We start from the raw sequence: 22233 nt of genomic DNA on the forward strand, positions 1-22233 counted from the left end.
ACAAACAACTTTCGTGTTCAAAATTTTTCGAGTTGCTACACAAAAGTGGGAGAAAAATTTGAATTTCAAAGTATATTGGATATTTTCAAATGCACTCAAGTTTCAATTTTTATCTTTCAAACGAAGTCTCAAATGAAAAAGTGTCTAAAACGAAAGTTGTAGATCTCGAAATTTTAAGCAAGTTTGGTATTCAAAAGTTTTTCATTTGAAGCCATGAAGAAGGAGAAAAGCTGAGTTTACGAACTGGACTTTGGAACTTCGCGTTATTTACAGAACTGCCCTCGCCATCATCTCCTTCCCTGTCGCAACGCCGTCGCCTCGCCGTCTCGTCGCCGGCACCACCACGCGTCGCCTCGTCAAACCATATCGTCGCCGCTTAACCATCCAACGAAGCCAAGTTCGTTTTCTCCTCTCCGTTTCGCCTCTTCCAGAGCCGAGCCCATCCTTCCCTTGCTCAGGCTCGTCGCCGCCACCGCGAGCCATGGCCGCCGTCGCCCTGCTCCCGTGGAGCCTCCTCCTGCGCCCCTTCTTCCCCAAAACCGACCCTCTAGCGAGCTTCGTTGGCCCTCACTGGTCCTCCCAAGCCCGCTCACCGCCGCCCAGGGCCTCCCGAACGCCGCCGCCGCGGCACAGCATCGCCGCCGTCCGCAGCTCGCCGTCGAGCTCGTCGTTCCGCCCTCTCCCCGCCCAAAACAACTTCGGGAACGGCTTCACCTCGCCCCAACGGAGCTCCCAAGCCCAACCACCTCCGCACATGGCCGCCGGAACGCCACCGCCGGTGAACAGACCCGCCGCGCCCCTTGCTTCACGCCGGCAAGCCCCGTCCGGCCATCCCCGCGAGCCCCGAGACCACCCGCAGGTGCGGCTCGACCTCCTCTCCATTTCCCCCAACCTAGCCCCCACCTCCGGTGACTCTACTCGCCGGAAAAAGGGCCGGAATCCCTCCTCTGTTCCTGGTCCGACCAGGGACCTCATGTTAAAAGAAACGAAAATTCCAAGGGCTAGTTTGCAAAATATACATGGATTTCGAACAGCAAACTTTGAAAATTTGTAGAAAATCGTAGAAAAATCAGAAAAATACAAACTTAACTGTTCTGGAATCCTTGCAACAAAATCTACAACTTTTGTTACATACACTTTTGCATTTGACCAATAGTTTTATCTCTACATTAAATATTGGTTTTATCCACATTTGTATGTATCTCAAGTTCTACCCATGATCTTTAGCTGATTTTTGGACAGTGTGCTACAACTTAGATGAATAGCTTACTGTAAAAATTTGAGGACATTTTGACAAATATAGCTATGGGTTTTTATTAGATCTTGTTCTAGGCTAGTAATAAATGCCGTATTTTGCTTTTGATGCTCTACTTGGTATTTTCAAATAAAACTTTTCCAATATGCTTTAGATACTAAATGAACAATATGGTAAAAGTTTAGGAGCCATCACAACTCTCTACTTTTGGTTTTGATTTAAATCCATGGTTAATAGTGCTATCTCATGATAAATAGTTCTGGCACTTGGAAAATTACGAAACTTTTACTAGTTGCTATATTTGAGTAGATAAACCTGCAGGAAAAATTTGAAGGTCAAATACCTAGATGAAGCAGCAGGTGCAGGCCTAGCACTCTGTTTGTATGCACGCTTTGGTGAAGGGATGGATAGTAGAAGCTAGTTAGTTTCTTTGGTAGCAATACTTGTGCATGTTTGATTCTGTGGAATTCCTAGAAAAATATTGGTAGTTCTAAAATCACGAAACCATCTGTCATAGCTTTGTATCGTTATTCCTTAATTTATGCATATATAGTTTCTCATAAAAAGGTTTGTCCTTTTGTTTGTGGTTTATCTGTGTGATGAATAAATTGTTAAATAAATTGTTAATTCTCTGTTGCTTGAAGTCCTGTGAGATCAATCATGTTAGCTCCCTTGAAGCATAATCTATCAAAATATCATCAGCTTTTGTCATGACTTTATATGATAGCGTTGTACAGATAAAATCTGCTTGACTCATGGAATAACTTTTGACTGATAGTGTTCACTAAATAGTAGTTGAGTTTTTGTTTTATTTATTTTCATTCACCAATAGTTCATAAAATGCCAACATTTAGCAAAGCCAATTATGTGTGACTACTTAGATCTGTATCGAAGAGGGAAAATATTTGATAGTGTTTAGGCAAGGCCAAATGCTCTTAGCTGTATTTAAATTGTTATTACCTCCTCAATTTACCTCATATCCAAAGTTAGCTTATGCTCCAGCCTCCAGGTGGGTTGTGCATGTGCTTAATTAATCTGCACTAAATAATTGTGCCACTAAGATGTTGAAATCATTTCTTGTAGTCCACATGCCACGCTGTGCTACCTATTTTTGTGTAATTAGCTTGTTTGCATACTCGACAGTCCGGTCAAAAATCTTAAATTGTTTCGCTCACTTGCATCGCTTGTGCATTCATGTAGAAATCGTAGCAAGGACGTCGTCTATAAATTTGGTCATGAAGCTAGGAGCTAGCGAAGCAAGCCGAGGAAGGAACTTGTGAAGATCCGGCCCAAGGCCGAGAGAAATACTAACCCCGCTCAGCAAAAAGGCAAGCCCCGGAGCATGTCCTATCTATTTTTAAATTTATGCAACTTATTACTGTTTCTATCTACTTGCGCATTTAAGTTTACAGGAGTTGCTTGGAACCATAGTTGCATGATCCTAGGTACCTATGCTTGAACACTAGTATGTGTAGTTCGCTAGTTGGCTAGGCTAAAGGTTCGGTAGAAGTCGAGTGATTTCCTGTCACTCGCGAGAATTATAGGAGTTGAATGTCTACTACATACTGCAACTATAAGGCTCACGGGCGGGGTTGTGGTACTGGTGATACCCCGTCTGTTTAGTGAAAATGGATAAGGCCGCAGTGTGTGGTAGTGGTGGTTAAGCTTTTGAACGTACTAACCACATGCCGAGAAATATGGTAATCGGTAAGCTTAAGTACCTGATCGGCCCGGCGAGTGGACTTTTCCCTCACCCTCTTTGAACGTTGTTCTCATGCGGCCACATGCGGGTGCAAGGAGGCTCACGACCCAGCGCCGTACCGTGGCGTGGATCCTTGTACTCGAAGTGGGTGACCCTGATCCACAACCCGGAAAGAAAGGGGAAAAGTCGTGTGGGTGACTTGGTTCCCATACGTGTGTGTTAGGTCTGCCTGGCCAGGTTAACAAATTCGATTCGAATCGTCCGCTTCTCACGGTTTGGGACTGCTTAACCCTTCTGCTACATAGAGTAAGAAGTGAAAGACGGTGATGATGAATATGGTTGGTTGGATAATGAAATATAAATGTTTCCCACCATGTATGCTATTGGATAGATGCTCACCTAGAATGGTTAATTGAACTAGAATTTGGAAGCTAAAACCTGAAATTAAGGATCTACTCTTTACTGCTTTTCGGCAAACAAACCCCGCAAGCCAAAAGCCTTGCATGTCTAGATAAAGGGCTAAGTATACCCTTAGTCGGGTAAGCCTTGCTGAGTATTAGTATACTCAGCCTTGCTTGTGGCTTTGTTTTTCAGGTGATATATCTGAGGATGTGATTGATGTCATGTACAGGCTTCATCATGACGTCTTCTATCATCGCTAGACTATCGTGTATTTTTCTGCTGCTCTTGAACTCTGTTATACTTTTATAAATTCAAACTTGGTTTGTAATATTAATTCAATTTCATACTCTGTGTTGTAAAATTTGTGGAATGTTGCATTCTCTGGACTGCTTTGTTGATCCTGTTTCAAGTGGTTTAATCGGGATTTTACCCGACAGCACTGCCTGATTACTCCGTTTTAAGTGCGTGTTAACCCTAGTTACTGTTTCGGTGATAGTTAGCGCACTTAAGCCGGATTAATTTAGGCGGTACTGCCACAGCTAGTATCAGAGCTGCAAAGCATACTTCAGAGAGGGCAACATACCTTAAAAACCTGTTTTCTTAAAGACTTGACCACAAAAAATCGCGTTTGCAAATGCGTTGGTTCGTTAAGGATTGTGCATAGTTCGTAAAGCCCTAGGGTAAATTATGGGAGTTTTGTTGTGTGGCTATCTACTTATGGTTTATTATATCTGACTTCCAGCACTTTACATTTCTGTCAAACCTTACTTTTGTGCACAATCAATCTTTAAATTTTGTAACGACGCACCTACGCTAAGGTAAGAAGGTAAGGATCCTCAGTCAGCTAAGAGAGTCTGACCTTCCTGTCGGTGATGCGAGCCGAATGCTGCCCTCAAGCAGTGGCTTACTTGAGGTGCTGCCAATATACCAACTATCGGTTGGCCATAATGGGAGTAAAGTATACTCAGTCAGCTGAGGGAGTCTGACCTTCCCGTCGGTGATGCGAACCGAACGCTGTGCTCAAGCAGTGACCTACTTGAGCTGCTGCCAATATACCGACCATCGGTCGATTATATTGGGAGTAAAGAAACTTGTGAATACGCCACTGAGTAGCGTATGTTAACGTTGGCCATACAACGGAAATTGTATGGCTGCCGTTTCTATAGCGAACGGTAATGTATGGGTGAATATGTGGGCAACTGCATATGCGTTACCCATGTGGCGTAGGACACATGGGGGCCGTTCGTGAGTGCTGGCACGAAGGGCCCAGTCGTGAATATTTATATATATTTATGTTGTTCTTTTCCTGTAGGTACGCTAACCCCGATTTCGATAGGTTAAGAACGAATAGAATTCGGCTAAATATATATAGGGAGAGACGTAATTTGTGCCAAGCCACCGGTGCTAACCCCGCAAGTCCAAAGCTATTTGGCAGTTGTTTTGTTTTGTGAGGACGTATAGGACGTGCATTCATCATGGCATATCTTGGTTTGGTTGATTGCCTTTCTTGATATGTTGTTTTACTAAAATGTGTTGCTCTTACTTGAATGTCCTCCTAGGTTTTCTGTTGTAGTAATGTGACCAACATAATATGCTAGTTCAATCTTGAGTTGAGAAGGTTCTTTGGTAAGTTAGTGGCTTTGGGTCTTGCGTGAACCTTACCGTTGATCTTAACCTGTCAATCGATCCAACCCTTGATCAATGCTTTGAATCTATTCCTATCAAAACCATTGTTCCTTTTTCCTTCATGGCTCCCTGGCTAAGCCATGATGTTTGTTAACAAAGCCCCATCAATAATCATTCTATTCCTTTTGGTGTTATGCCTGATCTTGCTGGCTACTTTGATTCCAACATTAAAAAAAAAACTTGTACCTTCAGTCTTGCTCAGTTAATTTTGAATAAATTAAAAAAAATTCATGATAATAATAACTTTTGAAATACAGTCCTTGATGCAACAATCATGCATCACATCATTTCATGTCATTCGTCTTTGCATGGTGTTGCATCATGATCGGGAATCTGTAGACTGACTAATGGGTATGCGTTTGAGTATCACTTCGTGGGTTGTCTTCAGTTCCTTCTAACCTATCTTGCCGTCACTGGCACTATTGGGTTGCTGCTCTTGATTTCTTTTGTGGTGGTGTTTAGTCACGTGACCTTGATGCCGCGACGGAACCTAGACTCTCGTGTGTGCTGCAGCCACATGATTGAGCTACTAGGCGCGCGCTGGTGTCTAGGTATGTGTGACGTAACTCACGGCAATTCCCTTCTATGCAACCTACTAGTGTCCTAACCTCTGATCCTTACTCAAGTGTATAGGGCTAACGAGTTTTAATCGCGGGAAAATGGGTATGGTATGCGCATTGCGCTATGTGCATCATCAACTTATTCATATGTGCATCATGCTTATGCATCTCATACATGCATCTGTCAAGAGCATCATTATCGTTGCATCATAGTGCATGCAAAATTGAGTCAGCATCGTGGCAATTGCATCGTGTCATAAGCCCCATTTTTATTGCGCATAAAACATTTCGTTATTGCATTGCACTAGCATTGCAATCACACATCTCGAGGGTGCATCATTCTCATGGTCATCGAGCATATGCATCTCGCATCATACTGTTTAATTAATCAACAGTTTGAACAGGAATGTCCTTGATCAAAAACTCACCTTGATATCCTTTCCATCTAGATTCACCACCAGATTGAGAAATTGTGTCTTCCAGGATTTAGATCCTCTTTTCTCTGCAAAATCCTGCTATATGTCAGCACTAGAATAGTCCACCGGTCCTTTCCAGCCGCTTTTGATGGTGATTGTTATCACATTTATTATCCACGGACTCTTGCTGCAAAAACTGAAGCCCTGGAACTTTTTAGTGTGGAAAAACAATTGATTAGTTCACACAGTGGCACAGTTAATCCCTCCCACTCATTATACCATACCTTGCTTCTTAAACTTTCTATACGTTCTCCATTCTTATCTGCAAAGAATCATATCGTTAACATCAACCTTCTCTATTGTGACTTTGTCAAACTGACTTTGATGGTTAATCTATTCCCCTTCCCTCGAGAATCTCTCGTTCGGAATCTCGAGACGAGATTCTTTTTAAGGGGGTAGGTTGTGACATCCCAGATTTTAAAATACTAAGCAAGAAATATTAAACACATAATCAAGCTTAATAAGCAAGAGCAATTCAAGTTAAACTTTTCTTTTGGGAAATAATATAAGTGTGTTTTTGTGTATATGAAATTTTGCACATGAAATGACGAGCCTATCAAACCACAGTTTTCAAACAATTAAACTGTCTTTCAAATTTTAAACAAATATGCTTAAAAATAATTTCTAAAATATAGCTCAAATGAACTTTTGCCTAAAACCAATACTATAGGTTTTCGAATGACAAACAACTTTCGTGTTCAAAATTTTTCGAGTTGCTACACAAAAGTGGGAGAAAAATTTGAATTTCAAAGTATATTGGATATTTTCAAATGCACTCAAGTTTCAATTTTTATCTTTCAAACGAAGTCTCAAATGAAAAAGTGTCTAAAACGAAAGTTGTAGATCTCGAAATTTTAAGCAAGTTTGGTATTCAAAAGTTTTTCATTTGAAGCCATGAAGAAGGAGAAAAGCTGAGTTTAAGAACTGGACTTTGGAACTTCGCGTTATTTACAGAACTGCCCTTGCCATCATCTCCTTCCCTGTCGCCTCGCCGTCTCGTCGCCGGCACCACCACGCGTCGCCTCGTCAAACCATATCGTCGCCGCTTAACCATCCAACGAAGCCAAGTTCGTTTTCTCCTCTCCGTTTCGCCTCTTCCAGAGCCGAGCCCATCCTTCCCTTGCTCAGGCTCGTCGCCGCCACCGCGAGCCATGGCCGCCGTCGCCCTGCTCCCGTGGAGCCTCCTCCTGCGCCCCTTCTTCCCCAAAACCGACCCTCTAGCGAGCTTCGTTGGCCCTCACTGGTCCTCCCAAGCCCGCTCACCGCCGCCCAGGGCCTCCCGAACGCCGCCGCCGCGGCACAGCATCGCCGCCGTCCGCAGCTCGCCGTCGAGCTCGTCGTTCCGCCCTCTCCCCGCCCAAAACAACTTCGGGAACGGCTTCACCTCGCCCCAACGAAGCTCCCAAGCCCAACCACCTCCGCACATGGCCGCCGGAACGCCACCGCCGGTGAACAGACCCGCCGCGCCCCTTGCTTCACGCCGGCAAGCCCCGTCCGGCCATCCCCGCGAGCCCCGAGACCACCCGCAGGTGCGGCTCGACCTCCTCTCCATTTCCCCCAACCTAGCCCCCACCTCCGGTGACTCTACTCGCCGGAAAAAGGGCCGGAATCCCTCCTCTGTTCCTGGTCCGACCAGGGACCTCATGTTAAAAGAAACGAAAATTCCAGGGGCTAGTTTGCAAAATATACATGGATTTCGAACAGCAAACTTTGAAAATTTGTAGAAAATCGTAGAAAAATCAGAAAAATACAAACTTAACTGTTCTGGAATCCTTGCAACAAAATCTACAACTTTTGTTACATACACTTTTGCATTTGACCAATAGTTTTATCTCTACATTAAATATTGGTTTTATCCACATTTGTATGTATCTCAAGTTCTACCCATGATCTTTAGCTGATTTTTGGACAGTGTGCTACAACTTAGATGAATAGCTTACTGTAAAAATTTGAGGACATTTTGACAAATATAGCTATGGGTTTTTATTAGATCTTGTTCTAGGCTAGTAATAAATGCCGTATTTTGCTTTTGATGCTCTACTTGGTATTTTCAAATAAAACTTTTCCAATATGCTTTAGATACTAAATGAACAATATGGTAAAAGTTTAGGAGCCATCACAACTCTCTACTTTTGGTTTTGATTTAAATCCATGGTTAATAGTGCTATCTCATGATAAATAGTTCTGGCACTTGGAAAATTACGAAACTTTTACTAGTTGCTATATTTGAGTAGATAAACCTGCAGGAAAAATTTGAAGGTCAAATACCTAGATGAAGCAGCAGGTGCAGGCCTAGCACTCTGTTTGTATGCACGCTTTGGTGAAGGGATGGATAGTAGAAGCTAGTTAGTTTCTTTGGTAGCAATACTTGTGCATGTTTGATTCTGTGGAATTCCTAGAAAAATATTGGTAGTTCTAAAATCACGAAACCATCTGTCATAGCTTTGTATCGTTATTCCTTAATTTATGCATATATAGTTTCTCATAAAAAGGTTTGTCCTTTTGTTTGTGGTTTATCTGTGTGATGAATAAATTGTTAAATAAATGGTTAATTCTCTGTTGCTTGAAGTCCTGTGAGATCAATCATGTTAGCTCCCTTGAAGCATAATCTATCAAAATATCATCAGCTTTTGTCATGACTTTATATGATAGCGTTGTACAGATAAAATCTGCTTGACTCATGGAATAACTTTTGACTGATAGTGTTCACTAAATAGTAGTTGAGTTTTTGTTTTATTTATTTTCATTCACCAATAGTTCATAAAATGCCAACATTTAGCAAAGCCAATTATGTGTGACTACTTAGATCTGTATCGAAGAGGGAAAATATTTGATAGTGTTTAGGCAAGGCCAAATGCTCTTAGCTGTATTTAAATTGTTATTACCTCCTCAATTTACCTCATATCCAAAGTTAGCTTATGCTCCAGCCTCCAGGTGGGTTGTGCATGTGCTTAATTAATCTGCACTAAATAATTGTGCCACTAAGATGTTGAAATCATTTCTTGTAGTCCACATGCCACGCTGTGCTACCTATTTTTGTGTAATTAGCTTGTTTGCATACTCGACAGTCCGGTCAAAAATCTTAAATTGTTTCGCTCACTTGCATCGCTTGTGCATTCATGTAGAAATCGTAGCAAGGACGTCGTCTATAAATTTGGTCATGAAGCTAGGAGCTAGCGAAGCAAGCCGAGGAAGGAACTTGTGAAGATCCGGCCCAAGGCCGAGAGAAATACTAACCCCGCTCAGCAAAAAGGCAAGCCCCGGAGCATGTCCTATCTATTTTTAAATTTATGCAACTTATTACTGTTTCTATCTACTTGCGCATTTAAGTTTACAGGAGTTGCTTGGAACCATAGTTGCATGATCCTAGGTACCTATGCTTGAACACTAGTATGTGTAGTTCGCTAGTTGGCTAGGCTAAAGGTTCGGTAGAAGTCGAGTGATTTCCTGTCACTCGCGAGAATTATAGGAGTTGAATGTCTACTACATACTGCAACTATAAGGCTCACGGGCGGGGTTGTGGTACTGGTGATACCCCGTCTGTTTAGTGAAAATGGATAAGGCCGCAGTGTGTGGTAGTGGTGGTTAAGCTTTTGAACGTACTAACCACATGCCGAGAAATATGGTAATCGGTAAGCTTAAGTACCTGATCGGCCCGGCGAGTGGACTTTTCCCTCACCCTCTTTGAACGTTGTTCTCATGCGGCCACATGCGGGTGCAAGGAGGCTCACTACCCAGCGCCGTACCGTGGCGTGGATCCTTGTACTCGAAGTGGGTGACCCTGATCCACAACCCGGAAAGAAAGGGGAAAAGTCGTGTGGGTGACTTGGTTCCCATACGTGTGTGTTAGGTCTGCCTGGCCAGGTTAACAAATTCGATTCGAATCGTCCGCTTCTCACGGTTTGGGACTGCTTAACCCTTCTGCTACATAGAGTAAGAAGTGAAAGACGGTGATGATGAATATGGTTGGTTGGATAATGAAATATAAATGTTTCCCACCATGTATGCTATTGGATAGATGCTCACCTAGAATGGTTAATTGAACTAGAATTTGGAAGCTAAAACCTGAAATTAAGGATCTACTCTTTACTGCTTTTCGGCAAACAAACCCCGCAAGCCAAAAGCCTTGCATGTCTAGATAAAGGGCTAAGTATACCCTTAGTCGGGTAAGCCTTGCTGAGTATTAGTATACTCAGCCTTGCTTGTGGCTTTGTTTTTCAGGTGATATATCTGAGGATGTGATTGATGTCATGTACGGGCTTCATCATGACGTCTTCTATCATCGCTAGACTATCGTGTATTTTTCTGCTGCTCTTGAACTCTGTTATACTTTTATAAATTCAATCTTGGTTTGTAATATTAATTCAATTTCATACTCTGTGTTGTAAAATTTGTGGAATGTTTCATTCTCTGGACTGCTTTGTTGATCCTGTTTCAAGTGGTTTAATCGGGATTTTACCCGACAGCACTGCCGGATTACTCCGTTTTAAGTGCGTGTTAACCCTAGTTACTGTTTCGGTGATAGTTAGCGCACTTAATCCGGATTAATTTAGGCGGTACTGCCACAGGCGGCCTCACCTCGCTACACGTGCTTGGGGACTTCCTGAAGCGCCGGATCGCCCCCCTGAAGCAGCGGCCGCGTCCTGCTTGGAGCTTCACCCGCCCCAACGACTGCAGCAGGACCCAACGCGGAGAGGGGAGCGATCTGACCCAGGAAGCCCTGGAGGTCCTGGTGCGGGCGGTGATGGGGGAGATTGTGGCGGAACCACCCAAACTAACTGGGCCCGGGTGCACTAATCTTTGTTGCTAGGCAACTCTGACCCAAATCGGCACGCACCGGTAGTTCCTCGAGTGAAGCCTCGATTAAAGCCACGCTATTCCAGGATCACACAGACAACACTCACATGAAGGTGAGCCCAGAGATTACAACACAGATCATCTCATACATTTCAGAGTTTGCAGCGGAAAGGAAATTTATTACAAACCATGTTCAGAGTAGCGAAGTACTACAGAGTTCCAAACTACACAAATTATTCAAGTCTCATTATTCAGCGGAAGCATTAAAAGATAACTAGCGAAATAACATGACGCATCGATAAAGCCCGTACGAAAGCGTCACTCAGCAGGAGGGTGGTCAGCACCAACTGAAGGGCCATCCCACTCAATAGACCAGCCCGGAGGCAAAGTACACGGCCAAGTAAGACTTGCAAACAGATCCTCGTAGTTAGTACCTGAAAAACAGTGCCACAAGCAAGGCTGAGTATACTAATACTCAGCAAGACTAACCCGTCTCCGGATATAACATAGTCCGATAACTAGACATGCAAGGCTTTTTGGTTGGTGGGGTTGTTTTGCCAAAAACACCACTAAGAGTTGATCCTTATTTTCAGATTTTATTTAGCCATCTTCCAGTTGGATTAACCATTCTAAGTTTGCATCTAACTCTACACATACATGATAGAGCAACCATTTAATCATCCGGCAGTATTATCATCATCATATTCCACTTGTTACTCTGTGTGACCGAAATCATTAAGCAATCTCATGCCGTGAGAGGCGGACGATTCCGAATCGAATTTCAACCTGGCCAGGGGAACCTAGACCACACGTATGGGAACCAAGTCACCCACACAACATTTCCCATTTCTTTCCAGTCCGTGGATCCGGGTCACCCTCCCCGACTACAGAGCCCGATGTCTCTGCACCAGTATTTCCGGACAAAAATAAAACCTACTTCTACTAAGAGGGTGAAGTGTCGTTCCACTCACCGGTCCAATCAGGTACTTAAACTTACCGATTACCATATTTCTCGGCATGTGGCTAGTACTTTCAAACGCTTAACGAAATGAGCCACACACCGCGACCTTAACCGTTTTGACTACACCAGCGGGGTATCACAACTACACAACCCTGCCCGTTGTCCTTATATTTCAGCAGGAATTAAAGTCAGTAAAATTCCTATTTGCTCGCGAGAGGCAGGAAACCCCTCGACTTCTACCGTACCTAATTAGCATGGCAACTAGTCGACAAAAAGATCCGGGTATCAAACATAGATACCTAGGGATCATTCACCTAAGGTTTTCGATCAACTCCTAGAAAACGTAAATGCACAATAAAAATATTACAACATATACAAAATAGTAAGATGAATATAATGCGTAAAATAATGGGATCATGCACCGGGGCTTGTCTTCTTGGGCACTGTTCAAAGGTAGCCTTGGGCTCTTCCGAACATTGGTTCGGGTCTTGATTCAAGTCAGTATAATTAAGAGAAACACTCTTCGGAGTGGTAGTATTCGCGGGCACCAATTCGTAATCACCGTCGAGTAGATTTACCGTTTCTATATGCATACAGAAATGACATTGTTACAACATGATATAAACATATTTCTTTCCTTCACTATAAAGTTGTAGTCCAGTATAGCATGTGTTTGTTGTGGTGGTCTTAGTTAACTTTATTTTCTGGGCAATCGTTTATAGAGTAGTTCTTAAATTCACTTTACTTCATAAAAGAGCTGTGTGGTTTGGTTTTCATTTTTATCATTTAAAACATAGCATTCTTTCACTATTTCATAACAACAAATTTATTCATGAGCTAGTGATGAACAATTAATGTAACACAGATCCTAAACTTTAGCAACTATGGTATAAATTTCAGCATCTAACCATAAAGCAATTTACCATAACTATTCATGTAAGTGGATTACTCTAGTTGCTTCACCTTTTTACACAGAATGTATGACATGGGTTCTGGTGCTACAAATTTTATGGGAGCATCTACATAGCACCTACTCAGTACCTTAATTTTTCCAGATTTTATCTACTCATATAAACGGAGTTATAAAATTAACAAAAGTAACATGCTAGCATTAAGAATAAATTCCACAGGGAGTTCTGCACAGGTTGTGTCTCAAAATTTGACCAGAGCCTATACATGGACTATACATGCTTCAGTAAATTTTTCAAGCATTATTTCGAGAAGATGAATTACTCATGCATTAAACTATATATGAACATGCATATTCATTTGGACTTTAATATGACTAGTACTGCATGTGAAAATTTTACCATAGCTATTTCTCACTCTAACTAGTAACCTATCCAAATATGAATACCAGATATGACTGATTTCTTTCAGGACAAAAATAGCAAAACTAAGCATGATATCTCAAGCATGGATTATAACTATAAGAATATTCAGTAAAAGGTGCTCAAACTTCGCAGGCATGGTTAAAAGACTAAATAAAAATTCCAGAAATAAACCTAGATTTTTCTAAGCACAATAACTATATATCATGGATTAAGTTAATAAAACAAGCAATAATTAGAATATATAGTAAACTAGATCTAAAATTTACCAAACTTATGCAACAGAAAGGATTCAGTACCATGTTCTTACAAAAAAAGTTTCATAATTAAATCATGTCTACTTCTACCATAATTAATATGTGAGTTTCACTAGTAGATCTAGGAATCTTGATCATTTGAGCAAGCAAACGATTTCAAACAGAGCTCATATTTTTAGCAGGCTCTTCTAACAGTACTAAGTTTAACATATCCAAAAATCAAGCATAGTTACTGAACCAAACTCTTAGAACATTTATGTGCCATTTATTCTAATCTTTTTCCTAGATTAAAATGTGAGCAAAATATGAACATGTGACTGTAACAAAAGTTGTAATACTTGTTCTAAGGATTCCAGAACAGTTGATTTTGCATTTTTAAAATTTTTCTACGAATTGTTATGTAATGTACAAGTTCACTGTTTTGTAGTTCATGTACATTTTGCACTTTGGACCCTGGAGGTTTTGTTTCTTTTAACTGTAGGTCCCTGGCGGAACTCACAGAACAGAGGAGCGGCGGTGCTGGGATTTCCGGTGATGGGGTTGGCCGGCGGCGAGGGGAAAGTGGGGGAAAAGGGAGAGGAGCTCGAGAGCTACCTTTGGGTGGCCGTGGCTTGTCGGGAGAGGGTCGGAGGAGGCGGGTCCGCAGAGAGGGGCGGCCGGCGGTGGGTCTGAGCTGCGGTGGTGGCGCTACAACGGTGTTGGGGTGGGGCGGTCTGGCTGGGAAGCTCCGGTAGGATGTGAGGAAGGTCGTGGTGCACTTGATTTTGGCAATGTGGAAGCGGAGGGTGGAGTTCCACGGAGCAGTGGTGCTCGGTGGCGAGGTTGGCCGCCGGCGAGGGGGTTCTGGTGGCTCAGGGTGGCGGTTCTTGGGTCCTTGAGCACCACCAGTCAATGAGGAGCACGATTACGGGGTCGGGGGAGTCAATGCGGGGCGGTGGAGGCGGCTCCACGGTGAGCTTGAGCTCGCCGGAGTTGGGAATGGCGGGGGCGTGCTGTCCGCGCGTGCAGAGGGAGCCCTACCCCTTTTATAGTCGCAGGCAGAGGGAGGAGAGCGAACTGGGGAGAGCGAGCTGGGGAGAGCGAGCTTGGCGAGGGTGACCGGAATGGCGTGGGCGCATGGCAAGGGAACGGCGACGGCCGTCGCATGGCGTGGGAGGTCGTGGCGGCCTTCCAGGGGGTCGGGGACGCGTGCCTCTCGCCCGTGCAGCCTGAGGGGATGGCCAGGGGGCAAACCGTGGGCGCTCGAGGGCGGTTTGGGTTGGGGTGCGACGCGTGGGCCGCCAGGTGGCGCCGGCGGCGTACGGCGCCGTCGTAGGCATGGTGCAGGGAGGCGAGAGGTAGGAGAAGCTGTCAGTGGCAGTTTTGTAATTTTCTCGAAATCTAAAAAACCAGTTCCGTAAATTAAATTTTTCTCCTTCTTCTTGGCTCCAAATGAAAAAGTGTTGAAACCAATTTTGCTAAGTTTTTCGAGATCTACAACTTTCGTGTTATTCACTTTTTCATTCGAGCAATGGTTTGAGAGTTATTTAATTATTTTCAAAAACTGCCATCTAAAGTACTTATCATTTCTTGTGAATTTTGGCACTTTTACTCCTAGGCTTCAACTAGGTTTTTGTTTAACATGACATGGTGAATATGTCTATTCATTGTCATAGGCTTCTTTGCATTGGTTTGAAGTTATTTTAACTTCCTTAACACTAGAAATAGAACTCTTGTTTATTTGAATGTTTAAATTTTGAATTAGCAAAAAGTCTTTTTAAATTAAACTATGTGCCCCAAAAATATGAGTGTGTCTTTATTCTACATTTTTGTGACAACTTGAGCATGAAAGTTCAAGAATATTAAAGGAACAAGTTTTCCATCCACACATACTCCTATACAAGGATGCATTAGTGTTTTGTATAAATCTTTGTTATCATGAGCCAAAGGAACATTTAACCTTTTGTTCAAATTTTTATTTTTTTAAACTAGTAGCTCTTCATAAATCAAATAATGGTTCCATTGATCTTTGCATTTGAGGGCTTTCCAGTTTGGATTTGATTTGCATAGAAAGTTTATATATCATTATGAAAGATGTATTTTAGTGTCTTATTACCACACATGTCAAGTCAAGTTTAAAAGGGTACCAATTATTGTTTTTCAAACACATTGCACTCAAACACATGCACTCATACATTTACACACAAGTTTGCAAAAACTAGACATAGGGTTCTTATTTAAGTTTTTTTATCTCATTTGTGTGTGAAGTTATGTTAATTGACTGGCTTTGGTTAAACTGACACCAGAGGTGTCACAACCTACCCCCCTTAAAAAGAATCTCGTCCCGAGATTCAGGTGAATATGCTAAGTGTAGACAGTGTGTGTGCCTTTGGTTGGTGAAACCAGAAGGTAGACATTATCACCGACTTCGAGTTGCAAAGATTTTCTTCGTTTTATCCAAATAACTCATTTGGCTAGAGTGGGTAGCTTTAAGATTTTCTAGTATTATCTTTGCTGGTTATTTTTCCTGATTACCAAGTCTGGTCCAAATATTTAGTGGTCTTCGGTTTGCGACAAACTCAGAGGAGTTTGACACCTTTGACCATACGATGCTTTAAATAGTGCCATTTTCAAGCTTGCTTGATAGCTGGGTGAGAACTCTGCTAAAAACAGGCATTTGTCTTCATGGTTGTCATAATGAATGATGTAAGATCTTAGCATGTCTTTTAAGATTTGGTCCACTTTTCAGTTTGGCCGTCGGTTCCAGGGTGATAAGCTGAACTTCGGATCAGTTTGGTGACAAGACAAGATTGCAAGGGATTTCCCAAAAAGCGTGCTAGGAGTTGAGCGTCACTATTGGAAATAGTTGCCTTTGGTGATAGGTATAGAACAATGTGATCAAGATGAATACCAGCACACTTCTTGGTAGTGTGAATAGTGTGTAATTAAAGAAAAGGTCGGTTGTCGATAATGATCCATATGGAATCAGGCCTTGGAGAGGTGCTTGGCAAACCAATCATGAAATCCATAATCGGAAAAAGTTGGAGTGTAATGGCTATTTATAAGTGGTCTCGGTATAGCATTTTGAGATATACTAAGTGAGAAATTTGCCTAGGGTCTTGATATACTTCGTTAATACCCAAGTGATTGGAAAACTTTGGAGAGAGGTGACCTATCAAGAATTTGGTTTTTAAAGATCATGATTCATTTGATCCACTATGGAGATTCAAACCATACAACTCTATCCTTGTCGCAGTAGGCTTCTCCACTCTTTAAGAGAGCTTGTACTTGATGATTCTTTTGCAAAACAGATTCTGGGTAGTTGATAGAATTGATCATAACTGAGGAATCCAAGGTCGAAAAATTCTCAAATTTTTACTGGGGGTTCCTAAGATAATTGTGATCATTTTCTCTAGTCAACTCCAACTCAGAAACAGAGCTTAAGATAGTCAAATCATTAAGTGTTTGCCTAAAGGTTGACCCAGATTTCAGACTGAACAGAGGGCTAGTATTTTGACTATAAGTACCAAATATAATGAATAAAAATTCTCAAAAATTTCTGTAGCTTCTAGACTCAGTTATCCACAACATTCATGTTGAAAGTTTTCTCAGGAAAAGCTTTTAAGTAGTCTAAAAATTCATGTGGCCAGACTGCTACAAGTTGACAGGATTATAGGGGTTTACCAAAAGACTGAATTTTGTGGGTTACACTTCTCTAAAATTTTTCAAAATTTTACAGAAGTAAGGAGATTTATTTTACTACATTTTTTTCCACAGGCTCAACTTATTTTGAGGTAGTTGATCAGGTCTAAAAGTTTGGGTTTCTCTTCTGTACCTGCCGGTCCACCTATATCTGACAGCTTTCTAGTATGGAGATCTTATTCTTCGGCAGCAGTAAACTTTTCTCAAGACATTCTTGTGCAAGGTGGATTTTATTCGATTGAGTTGGTACTTGATTTGAGAGAGATGCACCATTGTTCAAAGTCGTGACGTATTGTGGAAATACCAACATATCATTTTTTTTGGGTGTATTGTGGCAATGCAGATATGTGGTTAAATGAGTTAAAGCACCCATGGGAGATAAGTTTGTGTCGATGTAATATACGGATACAATGACCCATACTCCTAATAAATATGCACACGGATTGGTGCATTTGTCCTGAGGTAAGCTAGTGGATGTGCGGTTCATGGTGTGATGGTACACATGGTTTATGCACATAATGTGGTACACACAAGTGTACTGAGTATGTGCGTGGGCATGCGTTGCACATGTTGCAATGCAGTGTACTAACCAAGAAAGTTATGCAAGTTCCTTATATCTCTGTTGACCTGAATTTAGAAATCAAATCAACACATTACTCATCCTTGATATGCTAACTAGGGAGCCAGGTGAGTTGGAAATAGGGAAGGTATGACGGGTACCATCATGAATTTCTTCAAGAGTGGTGAAATTGATCCTTCCTTGTTCGACCTGATCAACCTGTTTCTTGCGCTCATCCCGCAATCTTTTGCGCAGGCTTTTATTTGTTTGGCTAGAACCTTGGTCCTGATTTTGCTGTGTGGCTTGAGGGCATCTTCGAGCGAAGTGGGTAGGACTTCTACAGATGAAACAGCGGTTCATCTAACTCAGACCACTGTGCTGTTTGCATCGTAAGGATGTCATCACTGGTATATCTACTGAACCATTCTCCGGTATAGTGCACCTAGCTGGGTCCATGGTTTCACGGACAGGCGAGCGAGTTCTTGCTCTTAGGATTGTGTTGGCAGCAATAGCATTGCGGGTTCACCTTTTATCACGGGGAACGAATTTTGTGCATGTAATTTCCCATCCAGTCAAGTCCATATTGCTTGAGCCATGCATGGGGGTCAGACACTTTACTTGGTCATCCTTAAGTTTCATCGGAAGTTGTGATGGCGGCATTAGGGAGTCCGACTGAACATCCTTTATTTCTTGTGTCTCTTTCTGGAGCTCTTGATAGTCTGCAACTGGAGATTGGTGGACCTTGTGCCCATCTAGGTGAAAGTGTTGTTGCTGCAGAAAATGAGAAATCGCTTGCTGTCCCTGAACAAGTTGTCGAAGCAACTCATTTTGGGTGGCAAGTAATTCCTCAAGGCCGGGTGGTGGTGGCTGCGATCCGCTACCACTGGCACCGAAATTATCTAGAGTACTATGGGTTGCTCTCACAATCTGAAATATATGAGTTCAAGCATCAGCGATATGATTCGTATAGCTTCCAAGATGCAATGAACAAGTGTGCAACACAATAGAACACAACAAATGTTGTGTAACCAGTTTGTGCAGCGTTAGTCATTACAAAGAAATTCGTAACTTTCTTTTGGTTCATCAAAACTTTCTGAAATTTTGACAGCAACTAGATAGTTTCACGTGCTACATCTTTGGTAGTCAACTCAGAGGCTAATTCTAAGAGTAAGATGGTCGAAAAATTCCATTACTACTCCTTTGGTTTTCTATACAGAGTCTCGGTATTTAGGCCATAAGTCTTACTATATACATCTAATGAAGTTGAAATTTTGTAGGCATGTATCTTAGAATGTTTGGAGCAACTTTGGAATTCAACCCCAAGGCTGGAACAATGGTTAAAATGGTTGAAATATTCAGTCTTTGCTTCTCTATTCTGGCTGTTTTTCAGCAGGTCGGCAATAGTGTTTCACCTCTAGCTCGGAGTATACTAGCTTCATGGATTTGAAAATTTGTGAGAACCTAGATCATGTAATTTGTGACCACTTGGTTATTCAACTCACATCCAAGAAAAGTCATCTACAAGGGTGAAAATTTCAGCAATATCCTGTGGGGTTTAGACTAGACAATGAGAGTTCAATTGTTCCGGAAGCAACCTTAGAGTTTCATAACACGAAATTTAGGGGTCCGAAAATTTTTGAAATTTTTCTAGGACATGTATTAAGTAATTGTGCACAACTTTTCTAGTCTAATTAAAACCTTATGATGGTCTTTTCCTTAAAAGTTTTCCTCACTGGATGTCCAAGAAATTCAGCAAACAGAGAGCTAGTCTTTTCTTCACCAAGGACAATCTACTTGGTTAAAAATTCTCAAAATATTACAGAAGATGCCTAAGGTAGTGAGGAATATTTCATCTAGTCAAGACTAAGGCCAGTTCAGATCCTCACAAGGTTTAATGCTCAAGGTTTGGAAGTGATGTGAAACCAGAAAACAGATTGTCCAGAGAGTGAGTAATTTCACCATATATACCAAACAACTGGACAAAGATAATTCAAAATTTTACAGTAAGTTCTTCATCAAGTTACCTACAACTTTTGCGTTGAACGATTTTTCAGATGAGCAACTGAAAATTGTCGAAAAATTCACTTTAGACAGATTGCTCTAATTTGACAGATTTGCAGAAGTTTACTATAAATTTTAAAATACTGAGGTAGAGAACTTCAACAATTCTTAAATTTTTACAGAAGGTTGGAAATGTATTTTGCTAAATTTCTTATTACAGCCTGAACTTGATTCGATGTGATTTTCATATTTTAAAAATTTGAGGAAATAAGAATTTCCAGAATTCACAGACTGTCTAGATGATCCTTAAGATCGTGTTTTAAACTTTTCGATTTTTATTTCTTTCAAAAGTTTCTTTGCTGATGATTTGAGGATGAATGCAGATCTTAATCGTCCTCACCAAGAAAAGAATTGCCAGGTAACCTTGGTCTTACGCAATTGACTTTGGTGGCATACCTATTACGTCTCTCACTATATAACTACTCGATATAGCTAGAGAGCCTAGGATTCGATTTCGAGTTAGCGTACCTGCAGAAAATTGACAATACATAAATTGGACCTTCCGTGCCAGCACTCACGAAAGCGTTCCCATACATTACCGATCACTGTAGAACCGGCATCCATACAATTACCGCCGTATGGACAACGTTAAGCATACGTTATCGAAACAACGTATTGATGAGTACCGTCTTTGACGGGGAATTGAATTCCAATTTCGAACCATTACTCCCCATATAATCAACCGAAGTTGGTATATGGGCAGCAGCTCAAGTAGGCCACTACTTGAGCTCCAGCGTTCGGCTCGCATCACCGACAGGAAGGTCAGACTCCCTCAGCTGACTAAGCAAGCATACCTCCGCGGCGACGTGTCGATACAGAATTTAAATTGCGGAATTTAAATACTGGAAAGTAATGTGCTGGAAGTTAGCCATACAATATAAGCCACCTGATTATACCCATAAGATACCCTAGGGCTTTACGTCCTAGACTTGTCCTTGGAGATCCTAAACTCTTTCAAAAACTTTAGTAGTTTTGAAGTCAAGTTTTAATTTGTTGTTTTGAAAACCGAGGATGTCATCTCTGGTAGGCTGTCTGCGAGCTCTGATGCTAGCTGTGGCAGAACCACCCAAACTAACTGGGCCCGGGTGCACTGATCTTTGTTGCTAGGCAACTCTGACCCAAATCGGCACGCACTGGTAGTTCCTCGAGTGAAGCCTCGATTAAAGTCACGCTATTCCAGGATCGCACAGACAACACTCACACGAAGGTGAGCCCAGAGATTACAACACAGATCATCTCATACATCTCAGAGTTTGCAGCGAAAAGGAAATTTATTACAAACCATGTTCAGAGTAGCGAAGTACTACAGAGTTCCAAACTACACAAATTATTCAAGTCTCATTATTCAGCGGAAGCATTAAAATATAACTAGCGAAATAATGTGACACATCGATAAAGCCCGTACGAAAGCGTTACTCCGCAGGAGGGTGGTCAGCACCAACTGAAGGGCCATCCCACTCAACAGACCAGCCCGGAGGCAAAGTACACGGCCAAGTAAGAATTGCAAACAGATCCTCGAAGTTAGTACCTAAAAAACAGTGCCACAAGCAAGGCTAAGTATACTAATACTCAGCAAGACTGACCCGTCTCCGGATATAACATAGTCCGATAACTAGACATGCAAGGCTTTTTGGTTGGTGGGGTTGTTTTGCCAAAAACGCCACTAAGAATTGATCCTTATTTTCAGATTTTATTTAGCCATCTTCCAGTTGGATTAACCATTCTAAGTTTGCATCTAACTCTACACATACATGGTAGAGCAACCATTTAATCGTCCAGCAGTATTATCATCTTCATGTTCCACTTGTTACTCTGTGTGACCGAAATCATTAAGGAATCTCATGCCGTGAGAGGCAGACAATTCCTAATCGAATTTCAACCTGGCCAGGGGAACCTAGACCACACGTATGGGAACCAAGTCACCCACACAACATTTCCCCTTTCTTTCCAGTCCGTGGATCCGGGTCACCCTCCCCGACTACAGAGCCCTACGTTCGGACAAAAATAAAACCTACTTCTACTAAGAGGGTGAAGGGTCGTTCCACTCGCCGGTCCAATCAGGTACTTAAGCTTACCGATTACCATATTTCTCGGCATGTGGCTAGTACTTTCAAACGCTTAACGAAATGAGCCACACACCGCGACCTTAACCATTTTGACTACACCAGCGGGGTATCACAACTACACAACCCCGCCCGTTGTCCTTATATTTCAGCAGGAATTAAAGTCAGTAAAATTCCTATTTGCTCGCGAGAGGCAGGAAACCCCTTGACTTCTACCGTACCTAATTAGCATGGCAACTAGTCGATAAAAAGATCCGGGTATCAAACATAGGTACCTAGGGATCATGCACCTAAGATTTTCGATCAACTCCTAGAAAACGTAAATGCACAATAAAAATATTACAACATATACAAAATAGTAAGATGAATATAATGCGTAAAATAATGGGATCATGCACCGGGGCTTGCCTTCTTGGCACTGTTCAAAGGTAGCCTTGGGCTC

The 22233-nt window shown here is 42.0% G+C and overlaps 2 protein-coding genes across 2 annotated transcripts; both read left to right on the top strand.

Annotated features, from left to right (window-relative positions):
- Nucleotides 1–374: 374 nt before the first annotated feature.
- On the top strand, nt 375–2566 carry LOC120639712 (basic salivary proline-rich protein 3-like). Its single transcript, XM_039915594.1, has 2 exons — nt 375–859; nt 2456–2566. Exons 1-2 carry the CDS (start codon nt 482–484, stop codon nt 2462–2464), a joined length of 387 nt encoding a protein of 128 aa, XP_039771528.1. The 5' UTR covers nt 375–481; the 3' UTR covers nt 2465–2566.
- Nucleotides 2567–7123: 4557 nt separating this feature from the next.
- LOC120639713 (basic salivary proline-rich protein 3-like) lies at nt 7124–9317 on the top strand. The gene is made up of 2 exons (XM_039915595.1): nt 7124–7610; nt 9207–9317. Exons 1-2 carry the CDS (start codon nt 7233–7235, stop codon nt 9213–9215), a joined length of 387 nt encoding a protein of 128 aa, XP_039771529.1. The 5' UTR covers nt 7124–7232; the 3' UTR covers nt 9216–9317.
- Nucleotides 9318–22233: the final 12916 nt, after the last annotated feature.

Source organism: Panicum virgatum, chromosome 7K, assembly GCF_016808335.1.
Source record: "Panicum virgatum strain AP13 chromosome 7K, P.virgatum_v5, whole genome shotgun sequence".
In the NCBI taxonomy this organism is placed as follows: domain Eukaryota; kingdom Viridiplantae; phylum Streptophyta; class Magnoliopsida; order Poales; family Poaceae; genus Panicum; species Panicum virgatum.